General features: G+C 35.0%; 1 protein-coding gene and 1 pseudogene across 2 annotated transcripts in view; one reads left to right on the top strand and one right to left on the bottom strand.

Annotated features, from left to right (window-relative positions):
• Window positions 1–25624, bottom strand: part of LOC143231867 (uncharacterized) — a 101002-nt pseudogene that overhangs the window by 61486 nt on the left and 13892 nt on the right. Inside the window, exon 2 of the transcript XR_013017244.1 lies at window positions 1927–2075. The product of XR_013017244.1 is annotated as an uncharacterized LOC143231867 (transcript). The remainder of the gene's footprint in view (window positions 1–1926; window positions 2076–25624) is intronic.
• Window positions 11625–12379, top strand: LOC143231866 (uncharacterized). Its single transcript, XM_076466610.1, has 2 exons — window positions 11625–11793; window positions 11887–12379. Exons 1-2 carry the CDS (start codon window positions 11760–11762, stop codon window positions 12330–12332), a joined length of 480 nt encoding a protein of 159 aa, XP_076322725.1. The 5' UTR covers window positions 11625–11759; the 3' UTR covers window positions 12333–12379.

Below are 25624 nucleotides of genomic sequence, written 5' to 3'. Positions count from 1 at the left end.
CGCTTCATGGAAATAGTGGGACGTTGGGTGCGTGTTCCACATTTGCCACGGACGTCTTCTTAGTAATATAAAATTTTCGGAAAGAAAATTTCACCCATACTGGCTATTGTCTTCATGTTAGTGCTTCTAAACAGCCTGAAGATTTGAGCAATACCAAAGAACCCCTGAAAGATCCATGACAATCAGAATCAGAAAAAAAAAGACAGCAGCAAGGATCGGAAAAACTGGCTGTCGTGCTGGTAGAAAACAACAAAAACCTTTAATAAAGTGATGGATTTCTAGAATCTCTTTGGGGCATAACCAGAAACTTCCGACAGTTCTTAGTGATCAGAGGTTGAGAAGTTGAAGAAATTGTCGTTACAGACATACAGACACACGTTACTTTATAATACAGATAATTCACGTGTAATGAATATAAATGTTAAACTGGATTTCAAAAACAGCCAAAGGAATGACATGTTTGCGTTAATGAATATTTCTGAACTTGCGATGGATTTGTGATGGTCTGTTCGATTAAAATGTTTCTAACTGAATAGATAAATAATCGGAAGCTGTGTTTTTGCATATAAATACCTATATTACCACTTTTAATCGCAGATACATGTGGGTACATACTGTAAAAGTTCGGGTTAAACAGATCTTGTGACATATAAAATGTCACACTTTACTAACCAACGCAATTCTATTCAATTTATGCTTTACATATACTAGCCAACGCAATTCTAATATAACTGTTGTACTTCAAAAACTGTAAAGAACATAGACAAGTAATGGAATATCAAAATATATGTCTTTTTAATTTCCATTTTGTAGCTAAAAATAAATTTTAAACCGTGCGAGTTATTTATCTTATAAACGTTACAATAAAAGATGTTATCACAGTTTGAAGAACCCAGGTTTTATTCTTAAGAACCTTACAGTAAAAGATCTTAAGAATTTCTTTCAAGCACAGCGGTAAGAATAATGGTTCTTTAAAGAAACGATTCCGAAAAGGGACGGAAGGAACTATTAAAGTTTAAAAATAGCATAGTAGAAAAAAAAATATATATATATACTTTAGATTTAAATCAAGTAGAAACCATCACAATGAGCCCCCTTCTGACGTTATCTTAATTTTATAATATACAATGGTAATTTCAAACTAAGAACCAATACACTAAATGGAAATAATCAACTGTAAAAAGTTCTGAAAAAGTATTACGTTAGGACACCTAGCGGCACAACTGGATTAACGCAATAGCTGATGGGGCTGCAGCTCCAGGGCTCCAAGGGCTTTGGGAACCCCACTAACCTTGAATTTTTTAAAATATAATTCCATCGATGGGCCCCTTATAACACATTAGCCCTTGGGCCCTAAATAGGCTTAATCCGGCCTGCCTATGAGTAAGATTTTAAAAAACACGCCCGTTTACAAAAGCGGGAACCTTTTAATTACAGCAAAATAAAAAAGAAAAGTAATTTTATGTATGAATCAAATTTGACGTTAGTATCTTACAAATGGTAAAGAAAAGAATAAAATCCGGTTTATCTTTTATATCAACATATATATTGCCAAATGCACTGATTAGATATCTCAGCTACTAATTTGTTTGTTTCATTTAAACTTGCACGTGAATCCCGTAATACACTGCTGCGTTTTTAAATATCACGAGGATACTAAAATTAAGCTGTCACGTGAAAAAAAATGGAGAGGTGTGTGTTCAAAGAGTTTCAGTGATAAATAGCTATCAGATACAGCAATGCTTGTAACAGTCCGCGACATTTCATATCAAAATGCATTATGGGTAAAGAGAGTCCTGAAAGGGAAAAATACACTTTGGTTACCAAAGTCATTATAGAAATAAAAATGAAACTCGGTGTCAATACCAATGCTGTAAATTACGAATATGGAGGTTACAGGATTAAGTGAGATCTGTCAACTTGTACCTGTGAAACACGTGCATCAGGATCTCTCACGCGACTAATAGGGCTCTCTCTAGGTTGAACAGGATACCACGGTGGAACTCTAGGTTTGGAATACCTTCTCCGCATGGTTTCTTTTTTATTCTAGATTCGTTGAACCATTTTCGTTCCATCTGGAAAACAACGAGATGAATTAGGATTGATTTGTTTAAAAAATATATAAAACTTATATTATAATCCACCAACTGACAGTTCTGTCTATCAGAGGATTCTAAACGACTCACGGCAAGTTATCAGTTTATATAGCAGATTGTTGTGATATAAAAATAGAACAAGTGTTCCAAACAAACGAACGACAGTATTAATAACGATTAGAACTCCATTCTTTTATAATGAACACGGCTTACTTGTAACTCTAGAGTTTGTGTTTGTGTTTTTCTATAGCAAAGCCACATTGGGCTATCTGCTGAGCCCACCGAGGGAAATCGAACCCCCTGATTTTAGCGTTGTAAATCCGGAGATATACCGCTGTACTAGCGGGGGGCTGTAACCCTAGAACATAACACTGAATTATCCGTTATGCGTTCGTAATATGTTAAGTGCCCGGCATGGCCAGGTGGTTAAGGCACTCGACTCGTAATCCAAGGGTCGCGGGTTCGGATCCCCGTCGCACCAAACATGCTCGCCCTTTCAGCCACGAGGGCGTTATAATGTTACGGTCAATTCAACAATTCGTTGGTAAAAGAGTAGCCCAAGAAGTGGCGGTGGGTGGTGATGACTAGCTGCCTTCCCTCTAGTCTTACACTGCTAAATTAGGGCCGGCTAGCGCAGACAGCTCTTGAATAGCTTTGCGCGAAATTCAAAACAAACAAACAAACAAAGGTTGTTTAAGCACAAAGCTACATAATGGGCTATCTGTATTCTGCTGACCACGGGTATCGAAATCCGGTTTCTAGCTTTGTAAATCTTCAGACAAACTGCTGTGCCACTGGGAGGCGTTGGCTTGCAAAATTATCCTTCTGAACTTATTTCCAGAAATAAGTATTCTCAACAACAATAAGCGTTTACATTCCCAACAAAAACAGAAAGGCATTTTAAAATTGCCGTGGTGCAAACAAAAGAAGAAAAGCAAAAAATCGTCCGTGTTGTGCAGTAAGAAAAAAACAACACCCAATTAAATGTATAATAGCAACAACTAAATCCTATGGAGCGAGTGAATCTAAGCCTTTTTTTTTTTTTATGAAAAGCCGAGCCGAAACTAAATAAATGTAAAACAATTGCCCTTCTTATCATATTAACTTTGACAGCTTGTAGTTTGATGTCTGAACTTTAATAAGAAAGTAGTTAAGACGTTTTTGTTGTTTTTTTTATCAAAGCAAAACTTTTTCTAAAATCTGACATTCAACCTGCCGTATTTCAAACACAAATAATACGAATGTCACTGTTATCTTTAGTGCTTTTAACGTTATAAATATTCTCTACAATCAAAAAGCATTAAAAAAAAATTCAGAATAAACGTACTAATCACCAAATACAAGGAGTAATGCAATGCAATTAACTTTAGGCCTAAAACTGCCGATGTGGTAGGCCTAGAACTGCCGATGTGGTCCTTACAAATACTATTGGTATTTTTTTAAAACTATGTACGCAATAAATTACTTATATGGGGATCACAGATTTCATTGGTCCCACCAACATATGATACACATACACAAAAAAAAATACAATACAAAACACTAATACTGCAGTGAATTCCACCAATTATTGTTGAGTTTCTTTGTGTATTTTTATATAGAAAATTCGCGATTCCATAATTGCTTTACAACGAGTGTCGTAACACGCGAACAAAAACGGCAAATATTCACAAGTGAATGCAGCGTCTCTCACCTACCCACCGTATTCGATAAAACATTAAAAATACAATAGATTTCACGAGAGATTGTATTCAAGACAGGGTTTAGAGGCATTAAAAACGTACATACTTCATAGGGATAGACACTTCACACAGTATTAATCTGAGGCTTTTTTGCGAAAGACGTAACGCAGTTTAAACTGTGGTCTTATAATACATAGAACAGTAAGTGTCTGAGTAAACTGGTTTATTTATAGTGACAAAAACTGTACAGGTAATTTTTATGTGTCAAATAAAACTATTCTTCGTCACGGTATATAAAATTTCATACACTGTGAATCAAAGAAAGGCATAAATCCCAAATATGTCTGTTTTAGTTGTTGTTAGGGTGGTTTACGAAGCCTAAATATCAGTTAATAGTACTGACGAAATCCAAAGTAATATTTATTGGTTATGGAATGCGTTGATTTTTCGAACTGAACGAATTTTCACAATGTCACTTCATTTGAATATTTCAGACATCTAAAACAAGGTGAAATTATTTGTATCGAGTTCACATCTTTGAGAGTTTCATTTCCGAGTTTCATTTCAGTGTGTGAATTTTGATTAGATATTTCCTTTTAATACTTTCTATGATTCCGATAGTCGCGTAAAACTACGCACGAGTATACGCTAGTTGTCCCTAATTGTAAACTGATACATTACAGGGCATGGCAGACAGTTGAAGAAACACACCAGCTCTTGGACTACTCTATTCGATCACTGGGATTTAAAACACCACTCTTACAACATACCCGCTGCCTCAAAGTGCGATTTTGCAGCAACGGAATACGAACCGTTAACCATCGAATTCACATTCTAGTATGCTAACCACAAGGTCATATTGGAACCTTCTGTCGAACTAGTTCGATTTTGTTTTAATTACGCGTTGCTTCTTGGCTTATTACAAAATGTCATGTGCTGGAAGTTCTGTATTAAACATAAAAATTTGTTAAAAGTAAAATGTGGCAATTCTGGTTCTTCTTTGAAAGGCCTAATTTACCACACAAATTTAGTGAAGTAGTTATGTTCTAGTCCTGTCAATATAGTGACCGGAAGGTGAAAAGAAACGTTTAATCACCAACACACGAACTAGCTTTTCCTAGTTGACCATTCAGTTATTTAGTGGGCTCGCCCCGCCAGGGGGCCTGAGGACAGGCCACGGCGCTGGTATGAAATATGGCAGAGTGTTCAAGGTCAATGCAGTTATCCGCCGCTAGCCTGTAATTTCCTTACACTGGCAAGGGAAAAGGAGTTCCTAAGTAATTACAAGTGTTTCGTTCAGGATGGCTACTGGTTGGATTCTGATTATATTTGTTATCAAATCGTTTCTTCCTGGTAAAACAAGTGCATACTCAAAATAAGTCGCGTCCATGTGACAAAGACGAAAAAGTGTAACAACCAAACTGAGAAATGTTTATTTTTCTCCCAACGCAACTAAATGCTAAATTATGTAAACCGTGCCACAAAATATACATACATACATACGTGTGTGTGTGTGTGTGTGCGTGCGTGCGCGCGCGCGCATGCTCAGGAACGAATTACGAATAAAGATTAATTTCTCAAACGAATTTACAGCAGAAATAAAAAAAAAAACTGAATTATTAGAAGTTTTACCTTTGAAACCACAGAAACTAAACTGTAATACACATACACTTAACAGACAGAAGGCGGTAAGCAACAACGTTGAAGAGAAATGAAACCTAACAAACCGGTTCTCTAAAGAGTATGTAATTTAAACATTCTTCGTATAGAGAATAAAACGAATACATATATTGAATCATAAATACTCTACAGTTACAAAAAAAATATATATATAAAAAATGCACTTTTCAAATATGTTCAGCGAGACGAATCGTGTTTATGGTCCCGCTGGTAAAGCGGTAAGTTTACGAAGTCACAACGCTAAAATCAGTGGTTCGATTCCCCTTGGTGGACTTCGAAGGTAATCCGATGTGAATTTGCTATAAAAAAAAAAAACACAGCGTCTTCATTCAACTTTAAACGGGAAACATGATGATGATGTCATTCATAAATGTTTTATTGCTTCAAATACATATTTTTCTTTGTTAAAATCACGCAGTTATGAAGGTTATTTTACGTGGCTGTCAGTTTAAAACTGACTCATTAAGTATCTCTTAATATTTAAGAATATGCTTGCTGTATCTCGTGATATATAATAATTAATATAAGTATTAGAAAATACCACCAGGTGGTTGATTATTTGGAACTAAGCATAAGGCTACACAATGGGTTATCTGTTCTCTGTCCACCACGGGTATCGAAACTCGGTTTTAGCGGTGCGAGTCTACAGGAATACTGCTGTGCCACTGGGGGATCTGCCAGGTGGTCAAACTAAATTGCTAATGAATCAATCCAATATATTCTCTAAAGGGTTTTGTTTTTATGAGGAATTCATATGTAAAATTATGAATTTCCAGTTCAGTTTGCTCTACCACATTGTGTTCGTTAATATGTGGGTTACCTTCAAATGATTTAAAGTTTGATATGAATACATTTAATAATGACAATTCGTTTCCCTTTCTCTAATAAAAATAAAAACAAGCAACTAAATATCATTGAATTACTTACACACGATACAGTGAAAAAATTCACCCTGACGAATACTAAATGACTATTACAAAGGTTCATAACAAATAGGCCCGGCATTGTCAGGTGGGTTAAAGTGTTCGACTCGTAATCCGAGGGTCGCAGGTTCGAATCCCCCGTCGCACCAAACATGCTCGCCCTTTCAGTCGTGGGGGCGTTATAAAGTAATAGTAAATCCCACTATACGCTGGTAAAAGAGTAGCCCAAGAGTTGGCGGTGGGTGGTGATGACTAACTGCCTTCCCTCTAGTCTTACACTGCTAAATTATAGAGGGCTAGTGCATATAGCCCTCGTGCAGCTGTGCGCGAAATTCAAAACAAACATAAGAAATCATTTTATTTACCGTATTCTCACGTTTCAGAATTCATTCACTCCATCTTCAGAACCTTGAAAAGATGTTTTGTTTTGTCAACAGTTTTCATCATAAATCTATTGCTAGTGTTCGCAACAACGTTGTGTAGCATGCTACACTAACCAAACAAGAATCGTGTCACTTGGATATAGGAAACTGTATTTCAATAATAATAAAAAAGATCCTCTTTATCAAAACATTTTAAGAATATAAAACTAAAAGAATACACAAACACCTTGTGTAACGTAACTACTGTGATCTTTGTTAGCCATTCAGTTTAAAAGAAAGGAAGGCTGTGTCATAACAACAGTTAAATGGGAACAAAATTATAAAAATTCCATCCCACTAACGACAAAAATGATAGGCCCAGTGTATGAAACAACACGAGTGTTAAACTGTAAATCTACATGGATGAAATAAAGTAACACCACGTTCACTAACAGTATTTTATTAAAAAGGAAATACGCGTGCAGAACGTAATATATATTAACTCGTCTATTAAACTGAAATAAACACGCTGCTCTCCAATAAAATGAGGTTAATATAATGCTATTTGTTGTAGGTAAACACACGAAGGAAATACACGTTATGTCATTACTTAAGTAGCGTATATAATGGAGGGTTAGGTGGAATAGAGCATACCTACCCCTAAAAGTTGTCACAATAGGTGTAGCAAATCAGACATCTCTCCGTCTACTCCCAAGTACGTAAGGGCGCCATAAGACCAGCTCTGAGGGCTATGGTATCCGTAGAGGAACACCTTCGATTTATTAAGCACCATAAGACCACCTCTGGGGCCTACGGTATTCATAGAGGAACACCATCGATTTATTAAGCACCATAAGACCACCTCTGGGGTCTATGGTATTCGTAGAGGAACACCATTGATTTATTAAGCACCATAAGACCACCTCTGGGGTCTATGGTATTCGTAGAGGAACACCATCGATTTATTCATATAGTAAAATATGCAGCCCATCGACAGCGTTCATACAGAAATACTGTTGTGAGAAAACAGAGGGCATGGTGGAGAAAGATACTATACTTGGCAGTATTAGTACAATAAAGGTAATGGCCTCAAAGATCAGTTAGACACATACACACCGACTGCACGTTAAATGCACCAAAACACGTGCGCGTCACTTGTGCATGAAAAAGTTATGAGGTGTGGTCGTAATTGTGTGGAACAGTACTGTAGGCAGCACAATGCTCAGATTCTGATGAAGATGATGGAATCATACCCCTCTACAAAATGTAGGGATAGCTGTTAAGCAGATTATAGGCTATACCGCCCATGTGGGGGCAGTGCTCTTGGTCGCAGGTTAGTACACAGAAAGACAATAGTAAAAACATCATTTTTCTGAGGTTATTACTAAGTTAAAATAGGTACAGACTTAAAATTAGAGAGATATAGATGCATTAATTAAATGTTTTGTATAATTTTACACAGAAACGAATAAGGCTCTGTACAAACTATCAAATCTACTCCGGCTGGGTTTGATAATCTCTCGGACCTACCCAGAAGACAAGAAGCCTATCCAAGCTTACAGTAGATGACACTAACGAGTTTCTAAAACATTTCAGAATAAGACCTCAACCTAAAGACTTTCAAGTCCTCTATATCCATATGAGTCTTCATCCACAAGTGAGAAAACAGTAGAAGTCAGATAACAAATCCTTCGTTTTCTAGTGAAAATTGCTTATAAGAAGTAGCATTAATAAGCCACTAGATGAGGCGATTTTCAAGGTTCTAGAGATTTGAGAAATAGACACACAAGTTCCCAAAAACTGATCTTCTACCTGTGACCAATGTCAAGCAGAACAGTAACCACTATCTTAACTGCAAAATTCTACGCTAAGGGTAGTCTTCAGAAGTCATCAAAATATGAAGCCCACCGAGTCAAACTTGACTTCAAGGAGATATAAACTCAACGACGCTTTTCAATCAACTAGAATATGAGGAGCATCAGAACATCCTCACTCTCGATAGTTTACATTCACCACAAAGATCTAGCTAAGAGTTACAGAACTAATCTCCTCATTGAAGAAAGGGGGGAGGTAAACATTAAGAAAGAACTTTTGTGAGAGGTGTATAAACTGTTACCCACACAAGTACATATGATAGCCCCTACAGCTTTGCTGTGGCGAAAAATGGAAAAGGTCAAGGAGATGAAGAAAGACTTGCTGTTGCCTCATTACAAGCAAGGGTACAAGATGTGACATAGGACGATGGGTTTAATGTAACCAATGGAAACAGCACGTATGGCAGTCTGCTAGTTACATTTCCTCCAGTTTATTGCTTCAAAAATTGAAATGGCTAGCAGAGATAGCCCTCGAGTATCTATGAAATTTCATAACCAAACTTTCTGGAACCAAGAAATGAGGCAAGAACTATCCTGCCCATTTTTCGGAGGACAGTGACATCAATGAATCTTGGTTTGTTTTGAGTAGCAACGTTGGACAGCAGTAAGACAAGTTGACTCTCTTCAAAATACCAAATTCTCACTCTCAACCGAATGGGCAGTTATGGTGAATAGTGCACCAAAAAATGACGAGACTTAAGACCCCTCTTTCTGCTCTCAAGTGAACACCCTCAGCTTATGAGATTAAGCTTGCACTTACATGGTTTCAATTGTCATACACCTGATATACTCCTAGGTTTCCTAAAAACAATTTTGTTTACAGCTCTGATAATAGCACGTTTTATTGTGCCCTGAGGATACCAGAAAGATTGCAAAATATCAAAGGTCGATGACGAGAGTAGAACAGTGGGATGCAGCAAAGAGTAACTGTTACATAACCATCAATATTACCACTTAGAAGGTCATAGTTGAGATTTCAGACATTCAGACTACAAAGTTGATGCTTCTCATGGCACACTGAAAATAATTCTGAGTCACAAAGCAGCATTGAGGATAAATCTCCTGTAACAAAACAGTACAAAATATACTTCAAAATACCACTTATAAACGATATTAACTTCACACCAATATAGCATACGTATCTGTCCATCAATAACCAACCAAACCAATGGCTAGGTCTGAATCACCATCTAAGACCTGTAAACCTTCATAATAAGCTTGTCACAATCGTTTTTAACCCCACAGATCAAACAGTTTATCATATTTAGCGAACCTTGTCACATTCTACAAGCAACTCAAAATATAAGAATTGAGTTTCTCAATAACAGTGCTACTCTATTACAATACATATAAAAAGAAAAACGACAGTAATTAGGTGTGCATGCATTTTAAAACCTATTGATGATTATTCAAACCAGTTTAAAAGTCATCTGGCATCTTACATAAGCTTCTGTTCTAGTTTACTAAAGAACAAAATCACTTTTATCAACCAGAATGAGTCCTCTAAGTGAAAGAGGTAAACTGTACGCATGTATCTAGTTGCAAAGAGAGCCTAAACTGATGCTAATAAAAATGACTCAGCTAATTGGGATGATTGCCCAGTAAGCAACAAATGTTGCTGAAAAGGTTAATGTGACTTGCACAGAGCAGTATAATCTCAATGACTCAAAGCCAGCGGTGTGCCGTAAAGTAAGTCACTTGGTTTGTGAAATGTAAGCAATGCTAGGAACAATGAATGTTTATGTAACCTAAGCTGAGGGCAAGCAGACATTTGCCCAAAGAAACAACAGAATAATGGTAACCTCATCTGACATCATTGACCTTATTCTCCATTACCTTTTTTTTCCTTTGCAAGATAACAGCATTCAGGTCACAGAGTGGTTAGAGTACAAGCCACAGGACACAGGTTGCCATTAGAACATTGTAATGAGTCAACAATAACCAGGTCAGACGTTCAATCGCCAGTTAAATGCATATGACACCAATGAAGCACCTATTAGTGTGGACCTTGTCAACAAATGTTGTGACCCTGTTTGACAGCATTCAATACACAATCAGTGGGCAAGAAATTGAAACCATTTACAAAAACATCGACACCTTCAAAAACAACTCTGGACTCATTCAAAACAGTGAGGACGGTGCCAAGACTACTGAAAGAAACCTCTTTTGGAACAAGGATACCTGCACTGAAGTAGTTCTTAATTCTTGCACAGAAATGTGTAAAATGCATCAGGTGGTTGTTGACGCAAACCATGAAAATAATCAAGGTTTCAATAAACATTGCCAGCTACTGTTGGGTGCTAAAAGCACAGACTACCATTACCCTCAAATACGTGTTAATTGTTAACTATAATATCCACAAAGTCCTGTACAACATTAAGCAAACATTGTACTTGTATATGGACTGATATGAAGCGGTCTACAAAGCAAATGATATGAATGTCAGCCAAGGCGCACTCTCTGCGCTTAGCCCTCGGATATCAAACATAGCACTCAGCCTTTAGTGGTATGCAAAGCTGGGGAGAGTACATTGAAACACCTGGTTGATCGGCCTGCAAACCATAACTTCTTACACTTTAACTGGAAGCTGTTTATCAACACAGGCACTTAGCGACCGTTTCGCATCTTTGTTACCCTCCAGTAAACACGAAAGAACCAAGGGTAGAACTCCTATCAGAGAAGAACCGCAGTATACTATGCATGTTTGCTTCCTAGTCACAATCAGGCTAAAACATACTTTTTCCTTTGCTTGGTCCGAGTAAGCATGACCTAATGTCTCGGGTATGCGTCTGAATTGTAAAACTTCTTGGTTGTATTGCATCAACCTCGAATATCCCGTGCTGGGAAAAGTATAGCTTTGTTCAGTCTAACGGCTTTTTTTTTTTTTTTAAGCATGACAAACTAACAGAAGCGTAAATAAGCTTCCTTTATATCTCCTCAAACTGCCAGTAATTTATTTCAAGCGATTACGAAATACTACTTGAGTCATTCAGATTACGATACAAGTTTTACATTTACTGTGGTATGTAAGCCCATGTGCACAGTATAAGATATTCAAAGCCAGCCAAACGTTAGATACTTAACACTACTGGAGTCGTCACTTGCGCGAGACGAGAACTAGCGAGTTTAAGCGTAGATCAAAATGTCTGACGTGTACACAAATTTGAATCTTGAAGGTGAGATTTCTTTTAATTTATTAATATTTAAAGTTTGGATGAAAGTTCTGTAGTTAATGTCCAAAGCCGTGCATATATTTTTTCTTTATGTAGGACTTGCCGAAAAACATTTTAGAGATAGTTTTTTACTGCTCGGGAATGACTGTAGGGTTGTTGTTCGCAAAATTCGTAAAGAACTGATAAGTCTGGGGTTAGAAGAAAAAGTGAAAACAGTACTATTGAAGATAGAAGAAACAGAGTACAGGCACTGGATCATTAAGGTGGATGTGGATGATTCCGTGGTTATCGATTCAACTGTTCTACAGTTTTGTTTTCCATTAAAAGACACAGAGACGAAGCACATCAAAGACAAGTACAACACAGAAAAGGTAAAGATTGGCTGGTGTAACAACGTACTTGATTATCAAACCAAAACCAAGTTAGAGGAATGTGAAGCCTTTCAAAATGAAAGACGTAACATTGTGGACAAACCGTATTATGTTGGAAGGATGGAAAACCACCCACTTCACCAAGTTTTGGTATTCGAAGCTGAGGAATAACATTCGACCCTTCCTAATGTTCAATATAATAAAACAATTGTAACTTTGTTGTGCGTTTAAAGTATTATGTTAACAACTAAAGAAGCAATCCTTTATAACTAACTTGTTCGAAATACACCTGTTGCGGTTTGCTATGTTCGTATCACCGTCGTTTTTACCACTAATACTTAACACGTGACCTGCGCCCCCAGTGGCAAAGTGGAATGTCTGCGGATTCACACCGCTAGAAACCGGATTTTGATCCCCGTGGTAGGCAGAGCACAGGTAGCCCGATGATTAGCTCAGTGTTTAACAACAAAAATAAACAATAGTATATGCACCTAAGGCTTAGGAAAGTGGTAAAATCATGAGATTCGAACTGTTGGCTAACTTATACTGCATTTGATGGTAAAATATAAACACATAGCCGTATTTTTCCAAGCGTAGTATGTAACATTTGTTTTTCCATAAGTTGTTACCATGTTGAGTCACGACTGCAGTTGGTGGGTAACAATTAAACAGACATATTATGTAACTCTCTCTCTCTCTCTCTCTCTCATCCCCGTCGCGCCAAACGTGCTCACCCTTTCAGCCGTGGGGGCGTTATGTTGTACGGTCAATCCCACTGTTCGTTGGTAAAAGGGTGGCCCAAGAGTTGGTGGTGACGACTAGCTGCCTTCCCTCTAGCCTTACAATGCTAAATTAGGAACGGTTGGCGTAGATAGCTATTGAATAGCTTTGAACGAAAAAAAAAAAAAACAACAAATAAATATAATTGAATGACAACAAGAGACCTGTTGGTCAATCTAGGCCGTCCCATACACAATACTACGTTGTAAAGTAAAAATAAAACACTCAAAACCAGCCCTTATCAAATAGTCCCTTAAACTTCCTTATATTAACTGAAACTATAGTATCTGAAAACAACCCATTCCAAGTGCCAAACACCCTGCTAGAAAAACAAAACTGCCTTGGCTGAAGATGACTCCAACACCCTGCCAAAATTTATATTTGTGTTCCATAGTCTGACTATTCTCACATAATGTACGAATAAAGACGATACATCAACACGGTCAATATGTTTAAGATGGTTTTGTCGTTTTCAATAGTCTAGGGCTACTTACCAACTTTATGGTTCCTGTATTTCCACAAAGGCCTTTAACACTTCTGAACTTTGTGCTCTAAGGTATATATAGTTCAGAAATTTCCTTTAAATAAAAGATGACAAGAATGAAATCTCTAAAAATGGAAATGAATAATCAGTCGAATATTGGAAATTCTAGAGTAATGTACATGGTTCCAAAGTTGGTAAATGTCGAATATGATCTGAACATGGAGGTTAAAAAATGTAATAACTCGAGCTCCAAGTAAAGTCATGGTTCCAAAGTTGGTAAATGTCGAATATGATCCGAATATGGAGGTTAAAAAATGTAATAACTCGAGCTCCAAGTAAAGTCATGGTTCCAAAGTTGGTAAATGTCGAATATGATCTGAATATGGAGTTTATAAAATGTAATAACTCGAGCTCCAAGTAATGTCATGGTTCCAAAGTTGGTAAATGTCGAATATGATCTGAATATGGAGTTTAGAAAATGTAATAACTCGAGCTCCAAGTAATGTCATGGTTCCAAAGTTGGTAAATGTCGAATATGATCTGAATAGGAGTTTATAAAATTTATTAACTCGATCTTAAAACAAGTAGCTACTCAAAACTAACTGGTATCTACGAAACATTAAACTTACAACTGAGGAAAATATTACGGTTCATCACGTTATACAACATATTTTGTTTGAAGAGAAAAAGGCCATATTACTTCAGATGTACAAAACCTATAAAGGCTGTTAAGTCAAGAGTGTTGTAAATTTTCCAATACGTTGCAAGTTATTTCCTCGTGATAATGCTTATATACATATCTGCACGTGGTTTTCTTTTTGAATATTATCATAATACTAACTTTTAAAGTTCCTCTTACAAGCTCCCCCAGTGGCTCAGCGGCATGTCTACGGACTTACAACGCTAACAACCTGGTTTCGATACCCGTGGTGGGCAGAGCACAGATAGTCAATTGAGTAGCTTTGTGCTTAATTCAAAATAACAACAATCCTCTTTCAACCAGCATTACCGTCTGATTTAGAATAGTTCAGTTATTAACAAATCAGAGTGTGTTAAGATAATAGTTCTAGGAACACAACATAGCATATACTGGTTATAAAATATGAAATAACTAAAAAAATACATTAATCTTGAAATATGAAGGTAGTAATATAGAGATTATCCAATTTTATTAGCCCACCATATTCCTATTTGATGGGTGGACAAGTCGGTTACAGTAGGTTTAACTGTTTTCAAGCACCTCAGGTTCACCGGACACTTTTCGTTTGGTCGCCGAGAGTAAATGTATTAAAGAGACAAATCACGTTTCTTCTACATAAAGCACGGTTTGCACACGACACGTTTATTTATAATTCCGGTAATGTCCATAGTGATAGTGTAAAACAGTTCTATACTTGTTGCAGAACCTATCATATTCTTCCTCGAATCATTAACGAGAATATAGAAACAGTTTGCTTTTTATACGACGAAACGCGCTGGAACGGAGTAACAGTCAGTACCTTTTAATGACGGACAGTAAAATTAAGGTATTCAACAAAAGCAGCTTTTTTTCTGGTAACAAATGTTTTTATTTATATAATTTGCTCATATAGTACTCGTATCATCAACTGTGTGACTGCCAACTAAGCATTATTAATGGTTTGTTTGTTTGTTTTTTGAATTTCGCGCAAAGCTACACGAGGGCTACTTGCGATAGTCGTCCCTAATTTAGCAGTGTAAGACTAGAGGGAAGGCAGCTAGTTATCACCACCCACTGCAAACTCTTGGGCTACTCATTTTACCTACGAATAGTGGGATTGACCGTCACATTATAACGCTCCCACAGCTGAAAAGGCGACTAGGTTTGGTGCGACGGTGATGCGAACCCGCGACCCTCAGATTACGAGTCACACGCCTTAATCCACCTGGCCATGCCGACCCCTATTAATCGAATTAAACATTTTATTATTTGTTTGTTACGCGACAAGGTTTTTTAAACATCATAAGATGAACGTTTTTGGATTAGGATGGTCTTGGGGTAGGGTGAAGTAACAAGGAATAGGCTGTAATAAATATAGATTTCCAGTGCCTGGCATGGCCGAGCGAGTTAGGCGTGCGACTCGTAATCCGTGGGTCGCGGGTTCGCATCCCGGTCGCGCTAAACATGCTCGCCCTTTCAGCCGTGGGGGCGTTGGTCAATCCCACTATTCGTTAGTAAAAGAGTAGCCCAAGAGTTGGCGGTGGGTGGTGATGACTAGCTGCCTTCCCTCTAGTCTTACACTGCAAAATTAGGGACGGCTAAGGTTTCTCCTCCTGGTTGGGGGTTGTGCGGTGGGCTAACAATCTACTCACTTAAAAAAACCGGCCTGTTGATGAATCCGCAAGAGATTGCGGCCCTATGTTCCTTCATGGAATCGAGTGGCATAAATAACTAAAAAAAAATTAATAAATAAAAATATAGATTTCCAAAACCTTCTTCCTCGCAGAGCTAAAAAACAAACAAAGAAATAATCAAAGCACTTCACTTTTAAAATACCTGGATATCAAATTAATGGGTATCAAAACGATTACCAAATAAAGGAATGTTTGCTAAAATTAAGCCTAAAATGGAGTCAAAACTCGTGCTTATGTAGAAATATTACAACATGGTAAAAGAGAAGACCACCTGCGTGCCAAAGTCCTAAAATGGTTAATTCGAATATTCAACTTCTTTCAGAATTATTCCCTCCCTGCCTTGTCACTTTATGTTAACATACCAGTTGCTGCTTACATTCAGTTTTCTTTTCCAAGTATCGTATCCACAAATATGGTAACAATAATACGTTTATCTGACGAAACCATAGAAACTTTCGCTCAACATGGATCCAAACGAAAAAAATTCTGAACAAAAGCTGCATTGTCCAACAGTGGTAGGTGTCCACGTGGGGGCAAAAAAAAAAAAAAAAGACGATGAGGTACACCACTCCTTTACTGAGAAAGCTAATGAACAGAAGCATCTAAACTTACGACTTTCAATTCCTGTGTCCATTTGTAACTAATTTCGACTATCAGTTGTAGTTTAGGGTTTAGCTCTGTAACAACCCAATATTTTTCATTATTTACGTCCGAAAGATACGAGATAATTGAGTACATGCTTAAAAATACAACAATCACATTAATGAGGAGAGGCAGAAGTCGATGAGTCGGTCAATGACATTAAAATCTTTATAAAAAAACAACAACAACAGAGCTAATAAATACACTGGTCTTTGGACATTTTTTTTTAAATTTTGAATAAAAAATAATGTTTTCATGCAACAAAAAAAAACGAATTCTTACCGTCACCACCCCTAATATTTACAGAACTATTATATATATATTTTTACTTTGCTTGTCACATCCTAGATAACTGAAAAGGCTTAGCAAAATTAATTATTCGCACAAGTTATAAACTGTTGAATTTGTTTTTAGCTCAAAGCGACACAATCTCTCACGGCGGGAAAAAGAATTCTGGATTTTAACCTTGCAAAAGTTCGTAAACGGACACACGGGGAAGAATCACAAGGTTATTGAATATTAAACGACTCTAACTTGTTTATTAAAAATATTGCTTAAAATATTTAATGTATTGACGATATTCTGTTATTATATATATTACTTCACAATTTAACTTGGTATATGGACTTAATGGCTAAACTAAATATTCTAATATGGCCGAAACACGTGAGAGATTTGCTGGGTTTTAGGGCCCAGCATGGCCTAGTGTGTTAAGGCGTTCGACTCGTAATTCGAGGGTCGTGGGTTCGAATCCCAGTTGCACCAAATATGCTCGCCCTTTCAGCCGTGGGGCGTTATGATGTTACGGTCAATCCCACTATTCGTTGGTAAAAGAGTAGCCCAAGAGTTGGCAGTGGGTGGTGATGACTAGCTGCCTTCCCTCTAGTCTTACACTGCTAAATTAGGGATGGCTAGCGCAGATAGCCCTGGTGTATTACTGGGTTTACACAGTCGAAAATGTCATTAATAACTATGGTACCCAAATGATGAAACAAAACTCTAATCATTAGGAGTAAGAACAGTATGGGTTAATTAGCTTTATCTGCATCAGTTACTCATAATACAGAATGCTAGTTCTCAGACAGGGTTTCCGGTTCACAAATTTTGCAAGATATTATCGCTAGAGCTAAATGTGTTCCAAATTTATTAGAGCCTTATACAGTGAATGTAAGGGACTACACACTTTATTGTACTGCGATTTCTATGCTCGTTTGTTTCATTATTCCCCAAAAAGCACGTTATACCCTGCTGATGATTGGAAAGGAGTACACAGGTGGTCAACATTAGTCAGCTCCTGGATTACCTTTACTGGTTAGTCAACATTAGTCAGCTTCTCATCTGACTGAATAGCGAGATTTAACGATCTCGAGATGTATTATGTTTACGAATTCATTAGGCTGTTATGTAAACGTGATGGCCATTAGTAATTCTAAGTACAGTAAACCTACACATATTGAAGATATCTAGTTCAATATTATTAGTAAAATTGAACCATTAAACGTTTTATAAAAAAAAAATGTAATTATGTCGCCTGTACAAGTAAAATACTATTTCAATAAACGAAATTAGATTTAAATATTTATTTATGATGGCACTCAAAAACCATGAAATCACTTATAACAATCTCTTTTCTTCAATAAACAAGTAACTTGGTTTGTTTTTATTCTAAAAACAATAAACAGAGTAATTTTCAAACGCAAGCAGAATAGGAATAAAAAAATAATAAAATGGAACAAACAAATCATTCTATTGATGGAACTTCACAAACAAATCATTCTATTGATGGGAACGTATATTTCAGTTGGGAAATCCCCGGAGAAAAGAGTTATGACACTTGTCATTCCAAATTAACGTATTTGTAGAACAATTGCGTTCAAAGACGATAAACATGTGTTACAGAGATAAAACATATTGGTAAGGAGTCATAATCCGGTTACAGAGGAAGCTTAATCAGGAACTTCCTGCCAAGATGGCTATTAATACGAACATACTTTGTTAAGCTCTATAAAATCTTTAGTTTGTATCTATGTAATACATACCCAAACTACAAATGTTGGAATTGGATATGATATGTTCACGATTTAAAATATGACTGGACATAAGAACGGTTGTGAAGGAAACTATGATTACTGTAAAAACAAAAAAAAACAATACTTACTCAAAAGTTATTCAAACTCGTTAGTTTGATATTTGAAGTTCAATAAATGGTAGCATATTAAATGACTGGGTTACAAATGTTATTGTATTTGATGCATAAATTACGGAATATACAGTATACTCTGTTAAGTTATACAAATATAATGATATAAATCTGATTTTGTTTTATGAAATTTTAATTATCATAAATGAAAGAATAAAATTGATAATTTTAGAAGCGAAATTTCAGATAAAATATAAATATTTTTAAATATTATGCAGTGATTTTTATATCTTCCTTTATATCCTTTAAAAATATAATAAATATCATTTAGATAGAAAATAAGATTCAAGAGTTATATTTCATTGTTGTTCAAAAATCAATATATTTTACCTTTAGTATGGTGTAGAAAACTTTAGAAATAAGTTCACGACAGGTAACTCAAAAGTAACAACAATTTAAAGAAAGGTTTTTAATCATTAAGACCATCTGATAGTTTAGTTCTTACTGCATTTAGTGGATTTTGCATTTTATATTGAAGTGTTACTTAAAGGTAGAGTTAAAAAAATTAAAGCTATTATTGCAATTGTAGAGGATCTGGAGATAAACAAAATAATTAAATAATAGAAAGAAAAATACATAATATTTATGGTCTACAAGATGTTTATTTGTTTGAAACTTTAAATTTACAATAAAAGCTTAATGTGGTTTTGAATGCATTACAAACAGCACTAAGTGTAACAGTAAAATAAATAGCTATATTTTGATAGAAACTTTGAAGTTAAAATAAGACAAGTACGAATGGATGCAAAGGGTATTGGATTTGTTATTAAAATTATGTTTTTCTATAGGAAACATTTGTGAATCAAATATGGATAAACTTAACTATTATGATGAAGTTAATTAAATTATATTAAAGAGTTTAATAACCTGTATGATATATTCTGTGAGGGTTCAAATTTTGAACAAGATGAAAAGTAAAATACAGAAGGAAATATGCATGTACTTAAACCAAATATTAGAAATAAATATTTCTATTTAATTTAATTTCTATTTAAATAACTATTATGATGAAGTTAATTAAATTATATTAAAGAGTTTAATAACCTGTATGATATATTCTGTGAGGGTTCAAACTTTGAACAAGATGAAAAGTAAAATACAGAAGGATATATGCATGTACTTAAACCAAATATTAGAAATAAATATTTCTATTTAATTTAATTTCTATTTAAATAACTATTATGATGAAGTTAATTAAATTATATTAAAGAGTTTAATAACCTGTATGATATATTCTGTGAGGGTTCAAACTTTGAACAAGATGAAAAGTAAAATACAGAAGGATATATGCATGTACTTAAACCAAATATTAGAAATAAATATTTCTATTTAATTTAATTTCTATTTAAATAACTATTATGATGAAGTTAATTAAATTATATTAAAGAGTTTAATAACCTGTATGATATATTCTGTGAGGGTTCAAACTTTGAACAAGATGAAAAGTAAAATACAGAAGGATATATGCATGTACTTAAACCAAATATTAGAAATAAATATTTCTATTTAATTTAATTTCTATTTAAATAACTATTATGATGAAGTTAATTAAATTATATTAAAAGAGTTTAACAACCTGTATGATATATTCTGTGAGGGTTCAAACTTTGAACAAGATGAAAAGTAAAATACAAAAGGATATATGCATGTACTTAAACCAAATATTAGAAATAAATCGTTAGAAATAATGCAGACAAATAATATGTGATCTACTTTTAATGTGTACTAACCAAAAGGTAATATTTTTACATGGTGAAAAAAAATCTTTAACACAAATTTAGTTTCTTTTTGGCATTAGAAATACGTCTTTCAAGATATATATTTTGATGTCAGTTACTGCAGTAATAATCAGCCAGTTACTTTAAAACTTCAACTTAAACAATTTGTTTATAGAAACTTAATAAAATTTTCCTTAATGAAAAATATTTACAACAATATTTAAAGACAAATAGTTAAAAATAAATTGAAATAGTTAATGAATAATATGAAAATAGTGATAGTATTCTATCAAATAATCCTCATTTATTAATAAAGATTAGAGGATATAATATTTCAATTTGGAAGTTATAAAAAAGTAAGAAATATAAATAAATGAATGAATATGAAAATGAAATAACTATGACAATGTTTGAATAACATAATCATTATATAAATTGTGTCAAAATATGAGAAAAGACAAATGGGTTAATAACTAAATATAAACAATATCAAATTCAGGATGGAGAAAAATTTTACTATTCATTTCATGAATAATAATAATAATAATGATATAAATAAAAACATTTCAAAAAGAATAGCAAAAAAATTAAAGAAACAAATAACTAAAATGAATTGCTGAAATATTGTGAAAAGTACTTAGTGACTTATTCAAAATGAAAGATGAAAATTTGGAAGAAACTGGTTTAAAAACACTATTAAAAACATGAAACTGTCATCACTTTCTGTAGAAAATAGAGAAAAGATAAAAGTAAAAAAAAGAAAGAATGTACAACATTTACAACCAAAATCTCTAGGGAAAAGGTTTGTTTAAAAATTAAGATACACAAAATGGGATACGGACAATGTTTCACCCATATATTGTTTGTACAGCCTACATTTATTATTGTTAAATTCTTTGAAAACATCTTTAAAGTTTGTTTTTTGCAATTTTAGATTTATTTCTTTCAAAGTGAGAACTTACTTTTGTCAGGAAAATTACTTCAAAAGAGTGTTTGTTTCCAAGTGAAAACCTAATTAGGTAGGTAATTTGGTAATTATAGCTTGTATTTTTCAAGATGAGAAATTGCACATCATTGCAAAAATTAGACACTGTTGCATAAAATTTTGTGTTTCACTAGAAGGAAATGGCTCTATTTCAATAAAACAATTGTGAAACATTTTTCATTCAAATACAAGAGACTAAAAATGTTCAAAAAATGATTGAAAAAATACAAAACATACAAAAAACAACAATTTTATCTGAACACAAAATAAAGATATCATGATTCAATTCTTGTAAAGAAAAACTTAGAGCAATTGCCCACAATTGAAATATCGTTTAAAAATATTCTCGAATATTTATAAAAATACAGAAATTTTGGTGGTGGCTCCACTTGAATATAATTATAATTGTTCACAAAGTATGCATCTTACACTTTATCAAAGTAATGTCAAGTTTTTTTGAAAAACTCTGCATTTATGAATAGGAATGCAACATCAAGAGTTAGTTTTGTTTTAAAACAAGAGTCAGTGATCATGGAGGTAAGGCATTGTCCTAAATCTATACAAAATATTGTATCATTGTATAAATTACAAAATGATTAAAACTTGTGAGGTTAGAAATAAGAATGTTAAACTAAGCTAAGGAAACTTAGCAAAAGAAAATAGGAATTGAAAAACAAAACTTAATGTTTTAAGGAAAAAGAAAATTTAGAATCTCATTTGGTCATGTACATATACGTAAGCCTTTTAATCATTTTAACAATATCTTGTTTATGTTAAATTAAAACAACCCATCATATTAAATTATGAAGTTATTGTGTTTAGCTTACAAACTATATCATTACAGGCTGATACTGTCCTATATTATATTGAATAATGTTTTATAAGTAGACTCAGAAAAGAAAGAACCTAGAAATACCATTCATTAAATGGCCATATACAATGTATAACATAAAAATTACACTAATTATAGTGCAATAAAAGTGTAGAAAAATTCACAGAAATGGACATATTGGAAACAATGACCGATAGGTGAGTTTCTGTTAACACCTGTTTTCTGTAATGTACGCATACTGTTTCGGACGAGTTTCTGTTAACACCTGTTTTCTGTAATGTACGCATACCGTTTCGGACGAGTTTCTGTTAACAACTGTTTTCTGTAATGTACGCATACCGTTTCGGACGAGTTCCTGTTAACACCTGTTTTCTGTAATGTACGCATACCGTTTCGGACGAGTTCCTGTTAACACCTGTTTTCTGTAATGTACGCATACCGTTTCGGACGAGTTCCTGTTAACAATTGTTTTCTGTAATGTACGCATACCGTTTCGGACGAGTTCCTGTTAACACCTGTTTTCTGTAATGTACGCATACCGTTTCGGACGAGTTCCTGTTAACACCTGTTTTCTGTAATGTACGCATACCGTTTCGGACGAGTTCCTGTTAACAATTGTTTTCTGTAATGTACGCATACCGTTTCGGACGAGTTCCTGTTAACACCTGTTTTCTGTAATGTACGCATACCGTTTCGGACGAGTTCCTGTTAACACCTGTTTTCTGTAATGTACGCATACCGTTTCGGACGAGTTCCTGTTAACACCTGTTTTCTGTAATGTACGCATACCGTTTCGGACGAGTTCCTGTTAACACCTGTTTTCTGTAATGTACGCATACCGTTTCGGACGAGTTCCTGTTAACAATTGTTTTCTGTAATGTACGCATACCGTTTCGGACGAGTTCCTGTTAACACCTGTTTTCTGTAATGTACGCATACCGTTTCGGACGAGTTCCTGTTAACACCTGTTTTCTGTAATGTACGCATACCGTTTCGGACGAGTTCCTGTTAACACCTGTTTTCTGTAATGTACGCATACCGTTTCGGACGAGTTCCTGTTAACACCTGTTTTCTGTAATGTACGCATACCGTTTCGGACGAGTTCCTGTTAACACCTGTTTTCTGTAATGTACGCATACCGTTTCGGACGAGTTCCTGTTAACAACTGTTTTCTGTAATGTACGCATACCGTTTCGGACGAGTTCCTGTTAACACCTGTTTTCTGTAATGTACGCATACCGTTTCGGACGAGTTCCTGTTAACAATTGTTTTCTGTAATGTACATATACCGTTTCTTTGTCTTTAATGATTTTATGTGGAAGTAACAAGTACAAACTGTATAACTAAAAGCTACCCAACCAGTTTAATAGTAATTATTTTTAATAAAACATTTGTTTCTGCTCTATGCTATGTCAAGTAAACCAAATTTTGCCTGATGCAACATAAATATTGATGCTGTTATATCTTGCAAACACAAACTTTAAGTAATACATGTAGTGCCGAATCATACTTGAAGGTGCTCTTCGAGTAATAAGAATTCTACCAATTTGCTAATTAGCAACCATTTTAACTCTAAGGTCTTACTATATACCATAACACTGAAACAATTATTACATTATATTACAGTGAAGACTTTTTTACCTTAATTACACAAGATCTATAATTTATGTCATATATTTATTTCTAATTATTAAAATGAGAACATGTCAAAAACACTTTAATAACAATTCTGACTGTTTAGTGAAATACATCTACCTTTCCCAGTATATTTCATCTCTGTATGTTTTCCACAATAGATCACTCCCTTCAGTGTGAAAGGACAAAAGTTCTAAATTAGGATTCTTTGTTATGATGGAAATATACATCAACTTACAACTAAAATAAATAACTCATAACCTTTTCCTTTTGAATTTGTTGTATAATGGATAGCACTGGTTCTGTCCTATTGACCCATGAGTGACCCCCTCCCACTCACCCAGTTCAGAAGCACTGGTTTAAACAACATGGCCTGGTTATTAGGGTGCTCGATTCACAATCTGTGTACCGTGGGTTCGAATCCCCCTACTTCTAAACACCTTTGCCCTTTCAGCCACAAAGGCTTTATAATGTTACGGTCAATACCACTATTCGTTGGTAAGACAGTAGCCCACAAGTTTGCAGTGGGTGGTGAAGACTAGCTGCGTTACCTCTAGTCTATTACTGCTAAACTAGGAACAGCTAGCGCAGATAGTCCTCGTGTAGTTTTGTGCAAAATTTAAAGCAAACCAAACACCTTCGCTACCCCTTCAATCCCTCAGCAAACTATTTTATTAAAAGTGGGTTCCTTATTATCAACTTTCTTCAACTAAAAGTTGATACAGTTAACAATTCACCTAGTCACGCTATTTAAAAGATACTCGAAATATTCAAAACGCAAACATGATAAAACTTTGAATAAACTGTCCTGTAACTAAAACAACTGTTACATAAACGAGGCTGTTAGTAGCTACGAGTGGGTGCTTCTAAACATGAACGTGTTGCTAGGCCTATAACAGTAAATCGCATGTTGAAGACACGTATGTGGTAAATGTTGGAACGTCTAGAAAACATTATAACTACTTAGGACCCAAGTATTCAGAATGTGAAGTACACATAGGAAATGTATGTAATTTTTCGGGTTCTTTGACAATTTCTTGGAAACTTTAGTATATCATTTGTGGAGTCTGCACTATTAGCTCTTGTAAAGCGTCATTCAAGGACGCTTCTAGTTCCAACGACGTAAAGTTTGTGGACAAGAAAGAAAAGCTTGTGGCAAAACCGGTTTAGTTTTTCCTGGAATGAAGAAGACGTTGTTTGACTATTATACATTAAAATACAAACTAGGTAGCCGAGTTTTATTCGTATGCGATTATCTTTAGATTAATTTAAAAGGTAAGAAAAAACATTATAGGGTAATTTTTAATGCATATATATAAAACAAGACTGGATACATCATTGGGAAAAAAAAAAAAGCTTTTATACTAAAGTGATCACCGCGGAGAATCGAACCTATAGAATTTAGCGTTGTAGGTCCGTAACTTACGCCTGTTCACCGAAGGTCGTTAAGAAAAAAAAAAAAAAACGGATTAGATGAGCAGTAAAATTACGAAAAGTGTAAATGAAATTTAAAAATAATAATAATAAAATTTATGTATTTTGTTTTGGAATTTCACACAAAGCTACTCGAGGGCTATCTGTGCTAGCCGTCCCTAATTTAGCAGTGTAAGAATAGAGGGAAGGCAGCTAGTCATCACCACCCACCGCCAACTCTTGGGCTACTTTTTTACCAACGAATAGTGGGATTGACCGTCACTATATAACGCCCCCACGGCTGGGAGGGCGAGCATGTTTGGCGCAACTCGGGCGCGAACCCGCGACCCTCAGATTACGAGTCGCACGCCTTACGCGCTTGGACATGCCAGGCCCAAAAT

The sequence above is a fragment of the Tachypleus tridentatus genome, chromosome 11 (genome assembly GCF_004210375.1).
Source record: "Tachypleus tridentatus isolate NWPU-2018 chromosome 11, ASM421037v1, whole genome shotgun sequence".
In the NCBI taxonomy this organism is placed as follows: Eukaryota; Metazoa; Arthropoda; class Merostomata; order Xiphosura; family Limulidae; genus Tachypleus; species Tachypleus tridentatus.
This window is presented reverse-complemented; position numbering and strand designations above follow the sequence as displayed.

What these genes read in the sequence shown, in the direction of transcription:
- LOC143231866 (XM_076466610.1), top strand. Translation starts at nt 11,760, where the DNA reads ATGTCTGACGTGTACACAAATTTGAATCTTGAAG. An exon ending in CACAAATTTGAATCTTGAAG is followed by an intron (nt 11,794 to 11,886) that starts GTGAGATTTCTT and finishes TTCTTTATGTAG; the next exon opens with GACTTGCCGAAAAACATTTT.